Below are 13496 nucleotides of genomic sequence, written 5' to 3' on the forward strand. Positions count from 1 at the left end.
TGTCAGCAAGAAAGAGGATATGAGTCCTCCTTCTAGGTAAGGCAGAAAAGCACATGTTAATCCAAAAGCTACCTCAAAGTAGTTCAAATAGAACACAGCTCTGTTTCATGACACTAAAAATAGGATGTTTTATGTTATGTTTGTTTTATGCTCCTAAAAATAGATGAATTCTCCCAATCCTGAAAACCAGTGTAAATTCCAATAAAGACTCTAAAGAATCATTAAAAGTCTGAGCCCAATTTTGAGTATATGCAAGTTAGCTCATAGAACTAACTGCTATCTGTGAAATCAACAACTGACAAAGCTTTCAATTTTTCTTAAACAAGTTCTTTTCTAAAAGAAAAAATGGAATAAGACTCAAAAGTAAAATTGATTATTCTTTGAGAGGATTTTACACAATGAGTTGGCTTAGAATGTTTTAAGGGGTACACAGTCAGAAATTTGGAGGGCTAAAGAAGTTGCCCATTTAATAAATAAGAACAAGCTTCATTTAATTTAATACACAATTTAAATCACCAAGGATTCTCCCAAGGAGTTAACAATTAGGAAAAAAATTTAGAAGGTTATGTAACCATTATACCATTCTATGTAGAACTGTAAATACTCAGAAGTAAAATAACTTCTGGCACACTCTCCAGCTATACCAATTACTCTACTTATTCTAAAACCAGAGGGCTTTACTGAGATCTGTTAGGTAACGTTTCTAAGAATACAAAACATTAGCATTAACACCCCTACAACGCTAGTTAAAAATGTTTCATTCAAATGTAATTTAGAATCTATATTTGAGGGAAAAGGGCTATGAAATAATGTACCTAACACCAGCCTCTTACAAGTAAAGTAGATGGTGCCAGACGACTGTCAAAAATCAATGAGGTTAGGAACTCCCTTGTGACACAGCATCAGATTCTTAAATCTGGTGTGGTTGCTGCAGCATCTCAGGTTGCTGCTGTGGCACAGGTTCAATCCCTGCCACAAGACCTTCCAATGCCACAGGCGCAGCCCCACCCAGCCCCCCAAAAAAGCAGGCTAAAACCAGCAGAAAGCTTACAAACCTTTGATGCAGAAAACAAGTGTACACCAATGTCAGCTCTATCTCAAAAAAAAAAAAAAAAAAGTGACAGACAAATAAAATAAAAAGAGAAGTGACTTCTAACTCCAACTTTAAAAATGCAGGAATGCACTTTGGCCACAGAGCTGACATGTAACAATCACTGGGGGGTTTTGGTTCTTTATTAATTACTTACAATGGAACTGTTATTTGTAAGCTACTACTCTTCCAGATAAATAAAAATTTCAGGAAATGAAAGAAGAGACTGTCTCTCGAAGCTAAAAAATTCTGTGATTCCATCAGTGAATTTTACAGTTTGCAGAAACTCAGAACGATCTGGTATTATCCCTCTGTTTCTCAGGGAACAAGAGGAACAAAGAGACAAGGAGTCAGAGGTAAGTTTTTGCTTGGAGAAGATACACAAATGAAACTTAAGGAACAACCCAGGATAAAAGAGCATCAAACTTTGAATGAGTCCAGAGCCCTCACAAATGTCTTTCAATCTGTTCTGACACCATGCAGCAAATGTACATATAGTTTAAATACTTTGTGACATTAAAGAATACAGAAAGTATATATTCTACAAAGGGCTACAATGATTAAAACCAATTGAAATTCTGGGTTTATCAACCCCCATAGAAGTTACCTGGTGGCAAATCAGGATCTGCGGGAGCAGCCTGTTGAATTCTTCTGGGTTTTACTGATGATTTTGTGTTCTCAGTAGTACTACGGTTGGTAGAATTAGAACCACAACTTTCATGGTCATCCTATTTTTATTTTGAAGAAAGAAAAGGAAAATATCAAACACTATTTTAAAAAGTTTTGTTGAATGTATGCAGGTTACTAAAATGTCATTAGATCGACTCTTCCAATTTTTTTTTCCTCTAAAAAATCTACGTAGCCAAAATTTTTCGTAATTTGTATTGTTAAACAGTATTTTAAAAATAACTAGCAGTTTAAAACCACAAATCGATTGTTTCTTTAGTTGGTATCAAAACAAACCACTTGATAATGTCAAAAAATTCTTATATAAGGCTTTAGCAATAGAATACATTTTAACAGAAGCTTTTAAGCATTTTTCCACCTGAGTGCAAAATAAATGTAAAAGGTCTTTCTTAATTCCCCAGTTTGTTTTTATGTTAAGACTCTCTCTACTTTGTGAGTTAAATTAAGAATTTTAGCTGTCTTCTTAATCATCCTTAATGACTAATCTTAATCACTCTTAGAATCTTTGGTATCCTACTTAACAATGTTCACTGAATTGATTATTTTTCAGATTAGATATAAGGTGTAACTGGATTTTCATATGGATAACAAACTTCAAAAAAATCATACATTTTTTTTTTAAATTTACACAATACAAATGAGTATTCTTTTCCTGACTTGATTCAACAAATGTGTAAATAATGCTCTTATGTATTAAGTGCTGGATTTACAAAAGCAAATTAAATACCTGTCCTCAAGGATTTCAAAATCTAAAACATATATAACAAGTCTATAAGAGTATTTTTCGTTTGTTTTTAAGGAATAGGTACATAAAGAGTCATTCTATTTGGAAGAACTAGACAGAGCAGGCCCTTAAAACTGAGTATAGGAATGTTTTAGGCTAAGATTGGAGGCTATATAGGGGGCAAACTGTATACAGCACATACAAGGAACAATGACTATTCCAAAAAAGCCAGAATATACAATGTTTAAGATGAAAGAACAATATTAGAAGCTAAAGGTATGGACTAGATTCAATCCCCAGCCAGGGATTGAATCCACATCATAGCAGGGGCTCAAGCCACAGCAGTGACAATGTTGAATACTTAACCCGTGGAGCCACCAGGAAACTCCTTTATGTTAAAAACTTTAAAGATGGAGTTCCCATTGTGGCGCAGCGGAAACAATTCCAACTAGTATCCATGAGGATATGGGTATGATCCTTGGCCTTGCTCAATGGGTTAAAGATCCGGTGTTGCTATGACCTGTGGTGTGGGTCAGACACGGCTCAGATCCCGGATTGCTGTGGCTGTGGTGTAGGCCAGCAGCTGTTACCCTAGTCTGGAAACATCCAGATGCCACAGATGTGGCCCTAAAAAGCAAAAAAAAAAAAAAACAAAAAACAAAAAAACTTTAAAGATGTTCTCTGTCTTCCTTCTGGTTGACACTCAAAATTCGGTAATTAGAAGGAGGGTGCCAATAACCCATTAAAGAAAAAAAAATGTGTAATTCCAGCACAGGGAAAGGAGTGGAAGAAGTAAATGAGCAGTTCAAAAAATGAATAAGAAGATGGAAAAAATAAGCATAAACTGCTCTTTAAAGAAGACAGGTATTAGGGTTCCCATTGTGGCTCAGCGGAAAAGAATCTGACTGGTATCCTTGAGGATGCAGGTTCGATTCCAGGTCTCACTCAGTGGGTTAAGGATCTGGCATTGCCATGAACTGTGGTGCAGGCCACAGAAATGGCTCAGATCCTGTGCTGCTGTGGTGCAGGCCAGCAGCTGTAGCTCCGATGTGACCCCTACCTTGGGAATTTTCATATGCCACAGGTGTGGCCCTAAAAAGAAAAAAAATTTTTTAATAAATATTAAAACACAGGTGTTCTATTATAAGATGAAAATAGATGGAGTAGTAAGCATCTGACATCAACTTATATCTTTTGGGGGGATAAAATGCATATTTTCCTTGAAGGAGAGATGCACATGAGAAGGGAGAGATCAAACATCTTTCCAATAAAAAGGGTAACTGATGTTGCACTATGCACCATCAATTCATTAACCAATAATAAAACTATTTTATAATACTTAAAAGAATGGTGATAAATATTTTTTTCTATTTTATATATTTGAAGAGAAAATTTCAAGAAAAAAAAGAAGAATCACTAAATTTACTATTCTCGTGGGTACTAGAGGCAAGTTAGAACAATGACAGGACCTCCTTTAGGATAGAAAAATTCTTATTCACTACCACACTAAGAGGATTACATAATAATAAAAGATGAATTTTGTCCAATACTATAAGGCTTCAGATGCTAGTGATACATCAGCAAAAGAAAAAAAAATTGTCTGAAACTTCATTACAAGCAAAAAGTTTAAAATTTGCTATAATCAACAATAAAGAAGATTTTCACATGAGTTTATGCTCATTTTAAGTTAATTCAAAACAAACTTCACAACATTTCATTCCACAAAACCACTTCACTATTCAATCTTTATAATGACATCTTCTGTTATTTGGGGGGATGTTATGGTCTCTAAATACTAAAAGACTACCACTGTGAATAAAACCTTACTGTAATTACTTTTAGTTCAACTTACATCCTTAAAAATGTCTGTAGTCATACACTTCTGCACAATGTTAACATTAAAAGCACACTATTAATTTTTGAAACATATGGTTGTCTCAAAAGCCCAGAAGTAAAACATATTCATTAAAGAGATGTGAAAAAGTTCCAAGTCAACTGCCAAAACTAGCATAATTATGAAAATATTTAACACTGAAACCATCTGAAATCACATACTGTATATAGATTACAGTGATGTCATAATAAACATTCCAGCCAAAATGCACTAAAACTACTGCAGTCCAATAAATCTGGCATACACGAGATGACAAACATTTTAAAGCAAAAGAAAGAACAAGTTATATTTATTTTATTTTCTAAGTTATTAGCAGCAAAAAAAAAGGGTAAATTGCATAGACTAAATAGGAGCTTGCAAATAGTTTTTTTTAAAAAAAAAAAAAAACTTGGTGAATAAAGCTTCCCAACAAACTACATTTTATTTAAAAGAAAAACAAGCTAAACACTTTATTTGCTTAAAAATTTTAATAAACTTGAAATTTTACTGTGCCTTAAAAATGAGCACTAATCATGGTACCCATAGGAATATATTCTATGGAATAAACATCACCACATGTGTAAACAGGTCTTTCTTAATTATGGTTAGGAAATTATAGTTGCATATATATATAATTAGAAAATAATACTTTTGATAATTTTAACTTGTTTTCATTTAAATTACATTTTAATTGCATCAACTGTAAGTGAGCTTCCATTCAAGTCCTGCCCCAACTAAATAAAATAAAGCAAAAGCATTATAATATTTACTGCTAAAACTGGAATTATTTCCATCATTAGAGTTCATCATCTGCTTTCAACCAGTATGCATCACTTTAGACTATTACACATTTTACTTCATTGAAAGCCTCTAATTTCTAATAAAAGAAACTCTGTTCTCAAAAACACTAAAATGTTTTGAGATAATTTTTAACCCCAAACACATTACAGTTATTATATCTTTCTTATTTATGTTGCAATTTTTCCAAAATGTCTGGTAAGTCTATTTCATGGCAAAAGAATGTTGTCTCTTGAGGACCACATAGCTATTTCTGAAAATACTGCCCTTTGCTCCTCATGAAATAAGCAAGAATGTCATTTCCTTACAAAAGTTCCTAACAGGGAAAATGTGGCAAACACTGTATGTAAATAGACCTATTACTTTTATACTGATAGATCATGGAATCATATTGCATACTTTTCACCTTTGCCCTCACAGGGCTAGTCAATTAATACTGGAAAACTACCAACTCCCAGATTCACAACAGTATGAATAAGATTGAGGACAAAACTTAAAGTAGGTGACTGAATTATTCTGTCCTTGTTTAAAAACAGAGGTTAAAATTAAGAGTTGAAGAAGGAGAAACCAAAGACAGAACTAAGTGTTGTGCTTTACACTCTTCAGCTTTGCAGCACCAAACTTGGCAAGAAGAGAAGGATTAAGAGTCACCTGGCAGCTCTGGTCACCAAAAGCTCCTGAAATAGAGCATAAGGGTCTTGGAAATTGAACAGCCACAAAGCCCTTAGGGACATTCACCTCCAGCCCCTCCAGAAGCAAGTACAATGCCAAAGTCAGATGCAATAAAGAGTTTCTAAGCGTAATCAGGCACTTTGTAGAGTCAGAAAGCCTAGTAAAAGAGGTATATTTGAAGAACAAGAGAGTCGGCCAGAGAAAATAGTCACTAGCTTTTGCAGTTAAAAAAAAAAAAAAAAAAGAACCTCTGGATCATCTGTACCCTGACAGCAATATTAATATACTTAACTTTAGCCATAAAATTATATATATATATATACACACACACATATATATATACACACATATACACACACACATATGGAGTTCTCTTGCTGTCACTGGCTTGGGTTGCTGCTGTGGTGCAGGTTTGATCTTTGGCCCTGGAACTACTGCCTGCCACGGATGCAGCCAGGAAAGAAAGAAAAAAAAAAAAAAAATGCCAAGAACACCAAAGGAAGAGTGTATGCCCCAACATCTTCACACATCAGCCTAAGTCCAGAGAGGTGGCTGCTTCTATCTTCTCTCCCATCAAGGGTGAGGATAAGGGGCCACGACAGGCTGGGAAGAAGAAAGGAGAGCTGATGCTCCCTTGCATTCTTTTACGTGAACCTCCCAAAAGGAGGAATAACTAGCCTTACAGGCCAAAACTGAACATAGATTAAGATGTATTAGGCTACAATTTAATAAAGAAAGAGATCACTGTACTACTGTAAATACCTGTGAGATGGACACACTCCTCTAGCTCTAAGATCCACGTTACTCAGTAACAGGACCGCAGCCATATTCCCAGAACGATACAATCATTAGCCATCTCTGCTCTGCCGTCTATTCATACACAGAGCCACCCAACCCAGGATACTGCTCCAGCCAGGGAACAATCACACTATGCTAGTTAACAGCACCACATGTTAGGAAAAAACTGTTCTTTATTATTACCCATGACACCCCTTTCCTTCATATCAGTAGATACTATTATATTGCAACCTCTCCTACCCTCTTTTTAATCCACTGGATTGAAGTGGTTAAACCCACTCTTAGATTTTAAAGGTGAAACAAGTAAAAAGTAAGGGAGGAGAGAAGAGAGGTATATACAGGGGCATTCTGGCAAAAGCCACATTCTACCATCTAATATTTACCAAAATTCAGTGTAAGTAACTGGGTGAACTAATTAATAAAACTGCGCTTTGTTTTCTTACATGTGTAACTTCCCTCAACGACGAATACCTGATTTTTTTAAGGATGGGTTAGGCACTTTGAGAGGAAATAAGAAGTACAAATAGATGGTACCCTTATCCTGGTAACTTTACTTACTTGAAGAATAATATTTATTATGCATTAAAAAGTTTAACAGCAATTCAAGTTAGTTTGCATTTACCTATGTTGCAAAGAAGCAACAGTGAAATTTATTAAGCATTTATATGTGCCAGATGTCAAGTATTTGAAGGATGAGGAATTTAGGACTTAAGAGATTTCAGGGTCTAAAAAACACAAATTAAGAGAGCTGAGATGAACACCCAGATATGTCTGATAGAAAATCCCCACCCATTACTACTGAATGTGAAAGACAGGAAAGCAGAGAGAAAGGCAAGGAATAAGAATGGCAAGAAGCAAGCAAAAGAGGCATATAGAAATTTTTTATGGCACTTTCAATGTGTCACATACTACTGGCATTATATTCATATTTCTTAGTTCTCTAAACAACCCTAGGAGGTAGACACTTTTCCTCATACAAGAGTGTGCCCATTCAAAAAAAGATAAGGACACTAAGGGACGTTCCTTGGTGGTATAGTGGTTAGGATTTGGTACTTTCACTTCTGCAGCCCAGGTTCAATCCTAGATCTCAGAACTGAGATCCCACATCAAATCACTGCATACCATGGCCAAAAAAAGTTAAATTAAAAAATAAAGATGAGGACACTAAGGCATAAAGAAATTAAGAGGTTCAATATCATCCTGCTATTAAATGGTACAATCCTAACTACATTGTTCTATTGCTTCTGAATGAGAAAAAGCCAACTAATCAACAGTATAGTATACAGTGCCCTATATTCTGAGAAAGCAGAGATCACAGTGAGCTAGAGTAGGCAGAAAAACATCACAAAGGACCTAAGGTTTGAAAAGACTGTACCCTGCAGGAAAGAAAGTAGAAGGTTGAACAACAACAGCTACAAAAAAAAAAAAAAAAAAAGCAGAAAAGAAAAAAGCACTGTGTCTCACTGAAGAGAATAAATACGGGGTAGGATCAAGATGGCAGAAGAGTAAGACGTGGCGCTCAGCTTCTCCCACAAACATATCAAAAACAAAAAAAAAAAAAGCCCATTGTAGAACAATTTGTATAGAACATCTACTAAATGCTAGCAGACCATAAACCTCCAAAAAGGAAAACACTCCACATAACTGGGTAGAACAAAGGAAACAAAGAGAAAGGAGAAGAGGAAAAAAAGAATTAGGAGAGGACCAGCACTCCTGAGGGGGAGTTGTTAAAGAGGGAAGGAACCCACACCCTGGGAGGCCACCTAACTAACAGGGAAATCAGCCAAGACAGCAGGACCTCAAAACCTCGGAGAAAAAGGCAGCAGCCGGGCTGAGGGGAGCAAAGCAGAGAGAGAGCTGCACAAACCGTCAATACCACTGCCCCAGACACCACAGCCTGAGACACTCAGGCAGGGGCTGGGCACTGAGACACAGCCTCCAGAGGTTGGTTCTGGAGAGAGGACAAGGGTTGGCTGTGTGGAGACAGCCTGAAGGATAGGGAATAATTTGCCATGGGCTGGGGAGCAGAGTGCCACAGCTAAGGGAATGCTGGAAGAGGCCTAGGCCCGCAGAAGAAGCAAGTCACCATTATTGGAAAGGGCGAGTGGAGGAAGGGCAGACAACCATAGCAATATCTCTCTCTCTGCACCCTCGGGCTTTTGGCAGTGGGGTACCACAGACACAGGCCCTAGGCTATAGGGTGCTTCTTGCATGGGCTATGGGATGCAGAGGTAAACCAACACAGCCATTTCAGACTCCAGAGGGAAGCATGGCCCACCACCATTAGGGGTCCATGAAAGGGCACCAACCACAACCTCAGTCACCTCAGGGGTCAATACAGAAGAAGGCACTGGAACCAAATGCCACCCGTTGTTGCTCACACTTTCTTGGGAACACACACACCCAGCTGCTGCCCCTGCCAAACAGTCTGGGTGCCACTTGCACCCGCCTGAGGGTCACTGCCATTTCCCAAGGCCTACAACCATGAGCAGCCTGGGCCACCTCCTCGCAGGTCCTCACCACTGTCAAGGGACCAGTATCCAGGCACTGGCACCAGTATCCAGTAGCCCTGCCCATTGCCTCTATCTCCCTGGCAACACTCACAGTCCATACACCAGCATGAGGATAAGAGCCAGCACACACTAAGGAAGGAGACAGCAAGCATCCAAACCAAAAGCAGCCCTCACACCAAAAGAAAAAAATAAATAAATATATATATATATATATATATACACACACACACACACACATACTAAGCCCTCACAAACTACCATGGGGTGCTCTCACATACCAACAGACCTTCAACACTAGACTAGTTGTTTGCATGAACTCAAAGTATAAGAAAAATATAAGCAAAATGAAGATGCTCAAGAACCATTCCCAGTTGAAAGACCAGGAGAATTCCCCTGAAGGAGCAAACAATGAAACAGAGTGCTGCAGTCTAACAAACACCTAGTTCAAAAAGGAGATAGTGAGAAGTTCCCGTTGTAGCTTAGCAGCAACAAATCCAACTAGCACCCATGAGGACACAGGTTTGATGCCTGGCCTTGCTGAGTGGGTTAAGGATCAATCTGGTGTTGCCATGAGCTACGGTATAGGTTGCAGACACAGCCTGGATCTGGCATTGCTGTGGCTGTGGTGTGAGCCAGCAGCTGAAGCTCCAATTCAACCCCTAGCCTCGAAACCACAATATGCCTATGGGTATGGCCCTAAAAAAAACAAAAAGACAAAAAAAAAAAAAAAAAAGGGAAGTAGTGAATATACTGAAGGGATTAAGAGCAGATATGAACACTAATGCAGATTACTATAGAAAGGAATCAGAAAGCATAAAGAGGAGCCAAGAAAAAATAGGAAATTCATTTGCAGAGACACAAACTGAGTTAAACTCACTGAAGAGCAGAATGAATAATGCAGAGGAATAAATAAGTGACTTGGAAGATAGAATAACGGACGTCATCAGATAGAAAACCAAATGAAAAAAACCATAAAAGCAACAGAGATCTATGGAATAACATAAAGCAGGCCAATCTATACATAACAGGGATTCCAGAAAGAGAAGAAAAGAAAGGAGGGGGGGATTACAAATACATTTGAAGAAATTATGACTGAAACCTTTCCAAATCTAAAAGAAACAGATATCAAGATACAGGAAGCACAGAGGGCCCCAAACAAGTTGAACCCAAACAGGCTCACACTAAGATATATTATAATAAAAATGGCAAAAGTTAAAGATAAGGAGAGGATTCTAATGGCAGCAAGAGAGAAACAGAGTTAATTATGAGGGAACGCCCGTAAGGCTATCAGCTAATTTCTCTCTACAGAAACACTATAGGCCAGAAGAAAGTGGCAAGATATATTCAAAGCAATAATAAAAGGGAAAAATCTGCAGCTTAGAATACTCTACCCAGCAAGAACATCATTTAAAATAGAAGAAAAAATAATTTTTCCAATAAACAAAAACTAAAAGAATACAGCAATACTAAACCCATTTTAAAAGAAATACTGAAAGGGCTCCTCTAAATAAAAAGGCAAATATAAGTTGGAGGAAATCACAATTGGAAAGTAATCATTTAAATAAGCCAGTATACAGATCTAAAAGAAAAAAAAAAATGAAACCTACTGTAAAAGCAATGATAAACACAAGGAATAGCAAAAGGATAAACCTGAAGATGTTAAAAAAAAAAAGCATATCAAAATCATAAAATGTGGGGAAGGAAAGTAGGAAAATCAAGATCTTTTTTTAGAATGTGTTTGAGCCTATATGACTATCACACTAAAGCAAGCAGATATAGGAAGGGGTTAATATACTTAAAAAACAGGGCAACCACAAATCAAAAGCAAACATTACATTCATAAAAACTAAAAAGAAAAGGACACAAGCATAAAATAAAAGGAAATCACACATCCAAAAAAATAATAATAATAAGGGAACAAAGGTGAAACATAGAATCAACTCAAAAACAAGGTTTAAAATAGCAATAAATATATATTTATCAGTAATTACCTTAAATGTCAATTGACTGAATGCTCCAATCAAAAGAAACAGAGTGGCAGACTGGATAAAGAATCAAGAGCCTACAATATGGAGTCTACAAGAGACTCAGCTTAGGGCAAAGGACACATATAAATTGAAAGTGAGAGGATGGAAAAAGATATTTCATATGAATGGGTAAGACAGGAAAGCAAGAAATGCAATACTCATATCAGAAAAAATAGACTTTAAAACAAAGGCATTAAAGACAAAGAAGGACACTATGATAAAAGGATCCATTCAAGAAGAGGATATTACAATTGTAAATATACATGACCCTAATAAAGAAGCACCCAGACACATACAACAAATACACACTGAAGGAGAAATTAATGGGAATACAGTAATAGTAGGAGACTTTTAACACCCCACTCACATCAATGGACAGATCGTCTAGACAGAAAATCAATAAGGCAACAGAGATCCTAAATGACACAATAGAAAAGTTAGATTTCATTGACATTTTCAGTACATTACATCCAAAACAAATCAGAATATACATTTTTTTGAGTGCACATGGAATATTCTCAAGGACTGACCACATCCTGGGGCATAAAACTAATCTCAACAAATTTAAGACTACAGAAATTACTTCAAGTATCTTTTCTGACCACAGTGGCATGAAACTAGAAATAAACCACAAGAAAAGAAATGAGAAAAACAGACTACATGGAGATTAAGTAACATGCTACTAAAAAACCAATGGGTCAATGAGGAAATCAAAAGAGAAATTTAAAAATATCTTGAGACAAATGACAATGAAAACACAACCATTCCAAATCTATGAGATGCTGCAAAAGCAGTTCATAGAGGGAAGTTCATACCAATACAGGCCTTCCTCAGAAAAGAAGAAAAATCTCAAATCAACAATTTAATGTAACACCTGAAAGAATCAGAAAAAGAAAAAACAAAACCCAAAGTCAGCAGAATGAAAGATCATAAAGACTAGAGAAAAAAATCAATTAAACAGAGATTCAAATAAAAATAGAAAAAAATCAACAAAACCTAGAGCTGGTTCTTTGAAAGGGTAAAAACAAAAATTTACAAACCTCTTACCAGACTCACCAAAAAGAGAGAAAGAACTCAATAAAAAATGAAAAAGGAGAAATCTCAATGGATACTGCAGAAATACAAAAATAAAAATAAAAAAAGAAAATACTATGAACAATTGTAAGCCAACAAATTTGACAACCTATAAAAAATGGACAACTTTCTAGAGACATAGAGCATGGCAAAACTGAATCAGGATGAAATAGATCAATTGAACAGACTGATCAGTAGAAATAAAATTGAGTATGTCATAAAAACACTCTCTATGAATAAAAGTCTAAGACCAGATGGCTTCACAGGCAAATCCTACCAAACATATCAAGAACTTATATCCATCCCTCTTAAACTCTTCCAAAAGGTTGAAGAAGAAACATTCCCAAAGACATTCTATGACACCCCCATCACCCTAATACCAAAACCAAACAAAGACACTACCAAAAAGTAAAATTATAGGCCAATATATTTGATGAATGTAGACACAAAAATTCTCAATAAAACTTTAGCCAACCAAATCCAACAACATATAAAAAAGATCATATATCACGACCAACTGGGATTCATCCCAAGTTCACAAGGATGGTTCAACATACACAAACCCATCAACGTCATACACCACATTAACAAAAGAAAAGTCAAAAACCACATGATCATTTCAATAGATGCAGAAAAAGCATGTGACAAAGTCCAACATCGATTCATGATCAAAATTCTTATGAAAATGGGTATAGAGGGAACATACCTTAACGTAATCAAAACAATTTATGACAAACCCAAAGTCAATATAGCACTCAATGGAGAGAAACTGAAAGCATTCCCGATCAAATCTGGAATAAGACAAGGATGCCCACTCTTACCACTTTTATTCAACACAGTATTGGAAGTCCTAGCCACAGCAATCAGACGAACAAAAGAAATAAAAGGTATCCAAATTTTAAGACAGGAGGTAAAATTGTCACTCTATGCAGATGACATTATATAGAAAATTCTAAGGATTCCACATAAAAACTACTCAAAATGATCAAAAAATTCAGAAAAGTAGCAGGATATTAGATTAACATTCACAAATCAGTTACATTTCTGTATACTAGCAATGAAATATTAGAAAAGAAATATAAAATACAATACCTTGTAAAAATCACACCCCGAAAAATTAAATACTAGGAATAAACCTGACTAAGGAGGTGAAAGACTTATATGCTGAGAACTATAAAACATTAATCAAGGAAATTAAAGAGGATTCAAAGAAATGCAAAGATACTCCATGCTTCTGGAC

The 13496-nt window shown here is 36.2% G+C and overlaps 1 protein-coding gene across 16 annotated transcripts in view; it reads right to left on the bottom strand.

Annotated features, from left to right (window-relative positions):
* The window catches only part of VPS13B (vacuolar protein sorting 13 homolog B), a 735231-nt gene that overhangs the window by 699933 nt on the left and 21802 nt on the right, over positions 1-13496 (bottom strand). For all 16 annotated transcript variants that reach the window (XR_002343694.1, XR_002343693.1, XR_002343695.1 and 13 more), the window contains one exon: positions 1698-1818. Coding sequence is in view for 12 of the 16 variants with exons in the window: in XM_021090606.1 (XP_020946265.1) it covers positions 1698-1818 (121 nt within the window). In the remaining 4 variants the exon portion in view is untranslated. The remainder of the gene's footprint in view (positions 1-1697; positions 1819-13496) is intronic.

This window comes from Sus scrofa, chromosome 4, assembly GCF_000003025.6.
Source record: "Sus scrofa isolate TJ Tabasco breed Duroc chromosome 4, Sscrofa11.1, whole genome shotgun sequence".
Lineage (NCBI taxonomy): Eukaryota > Metazoa > Chordata > Mammalia > Artiodactyla > Suidae > Sus > Sus scrofa.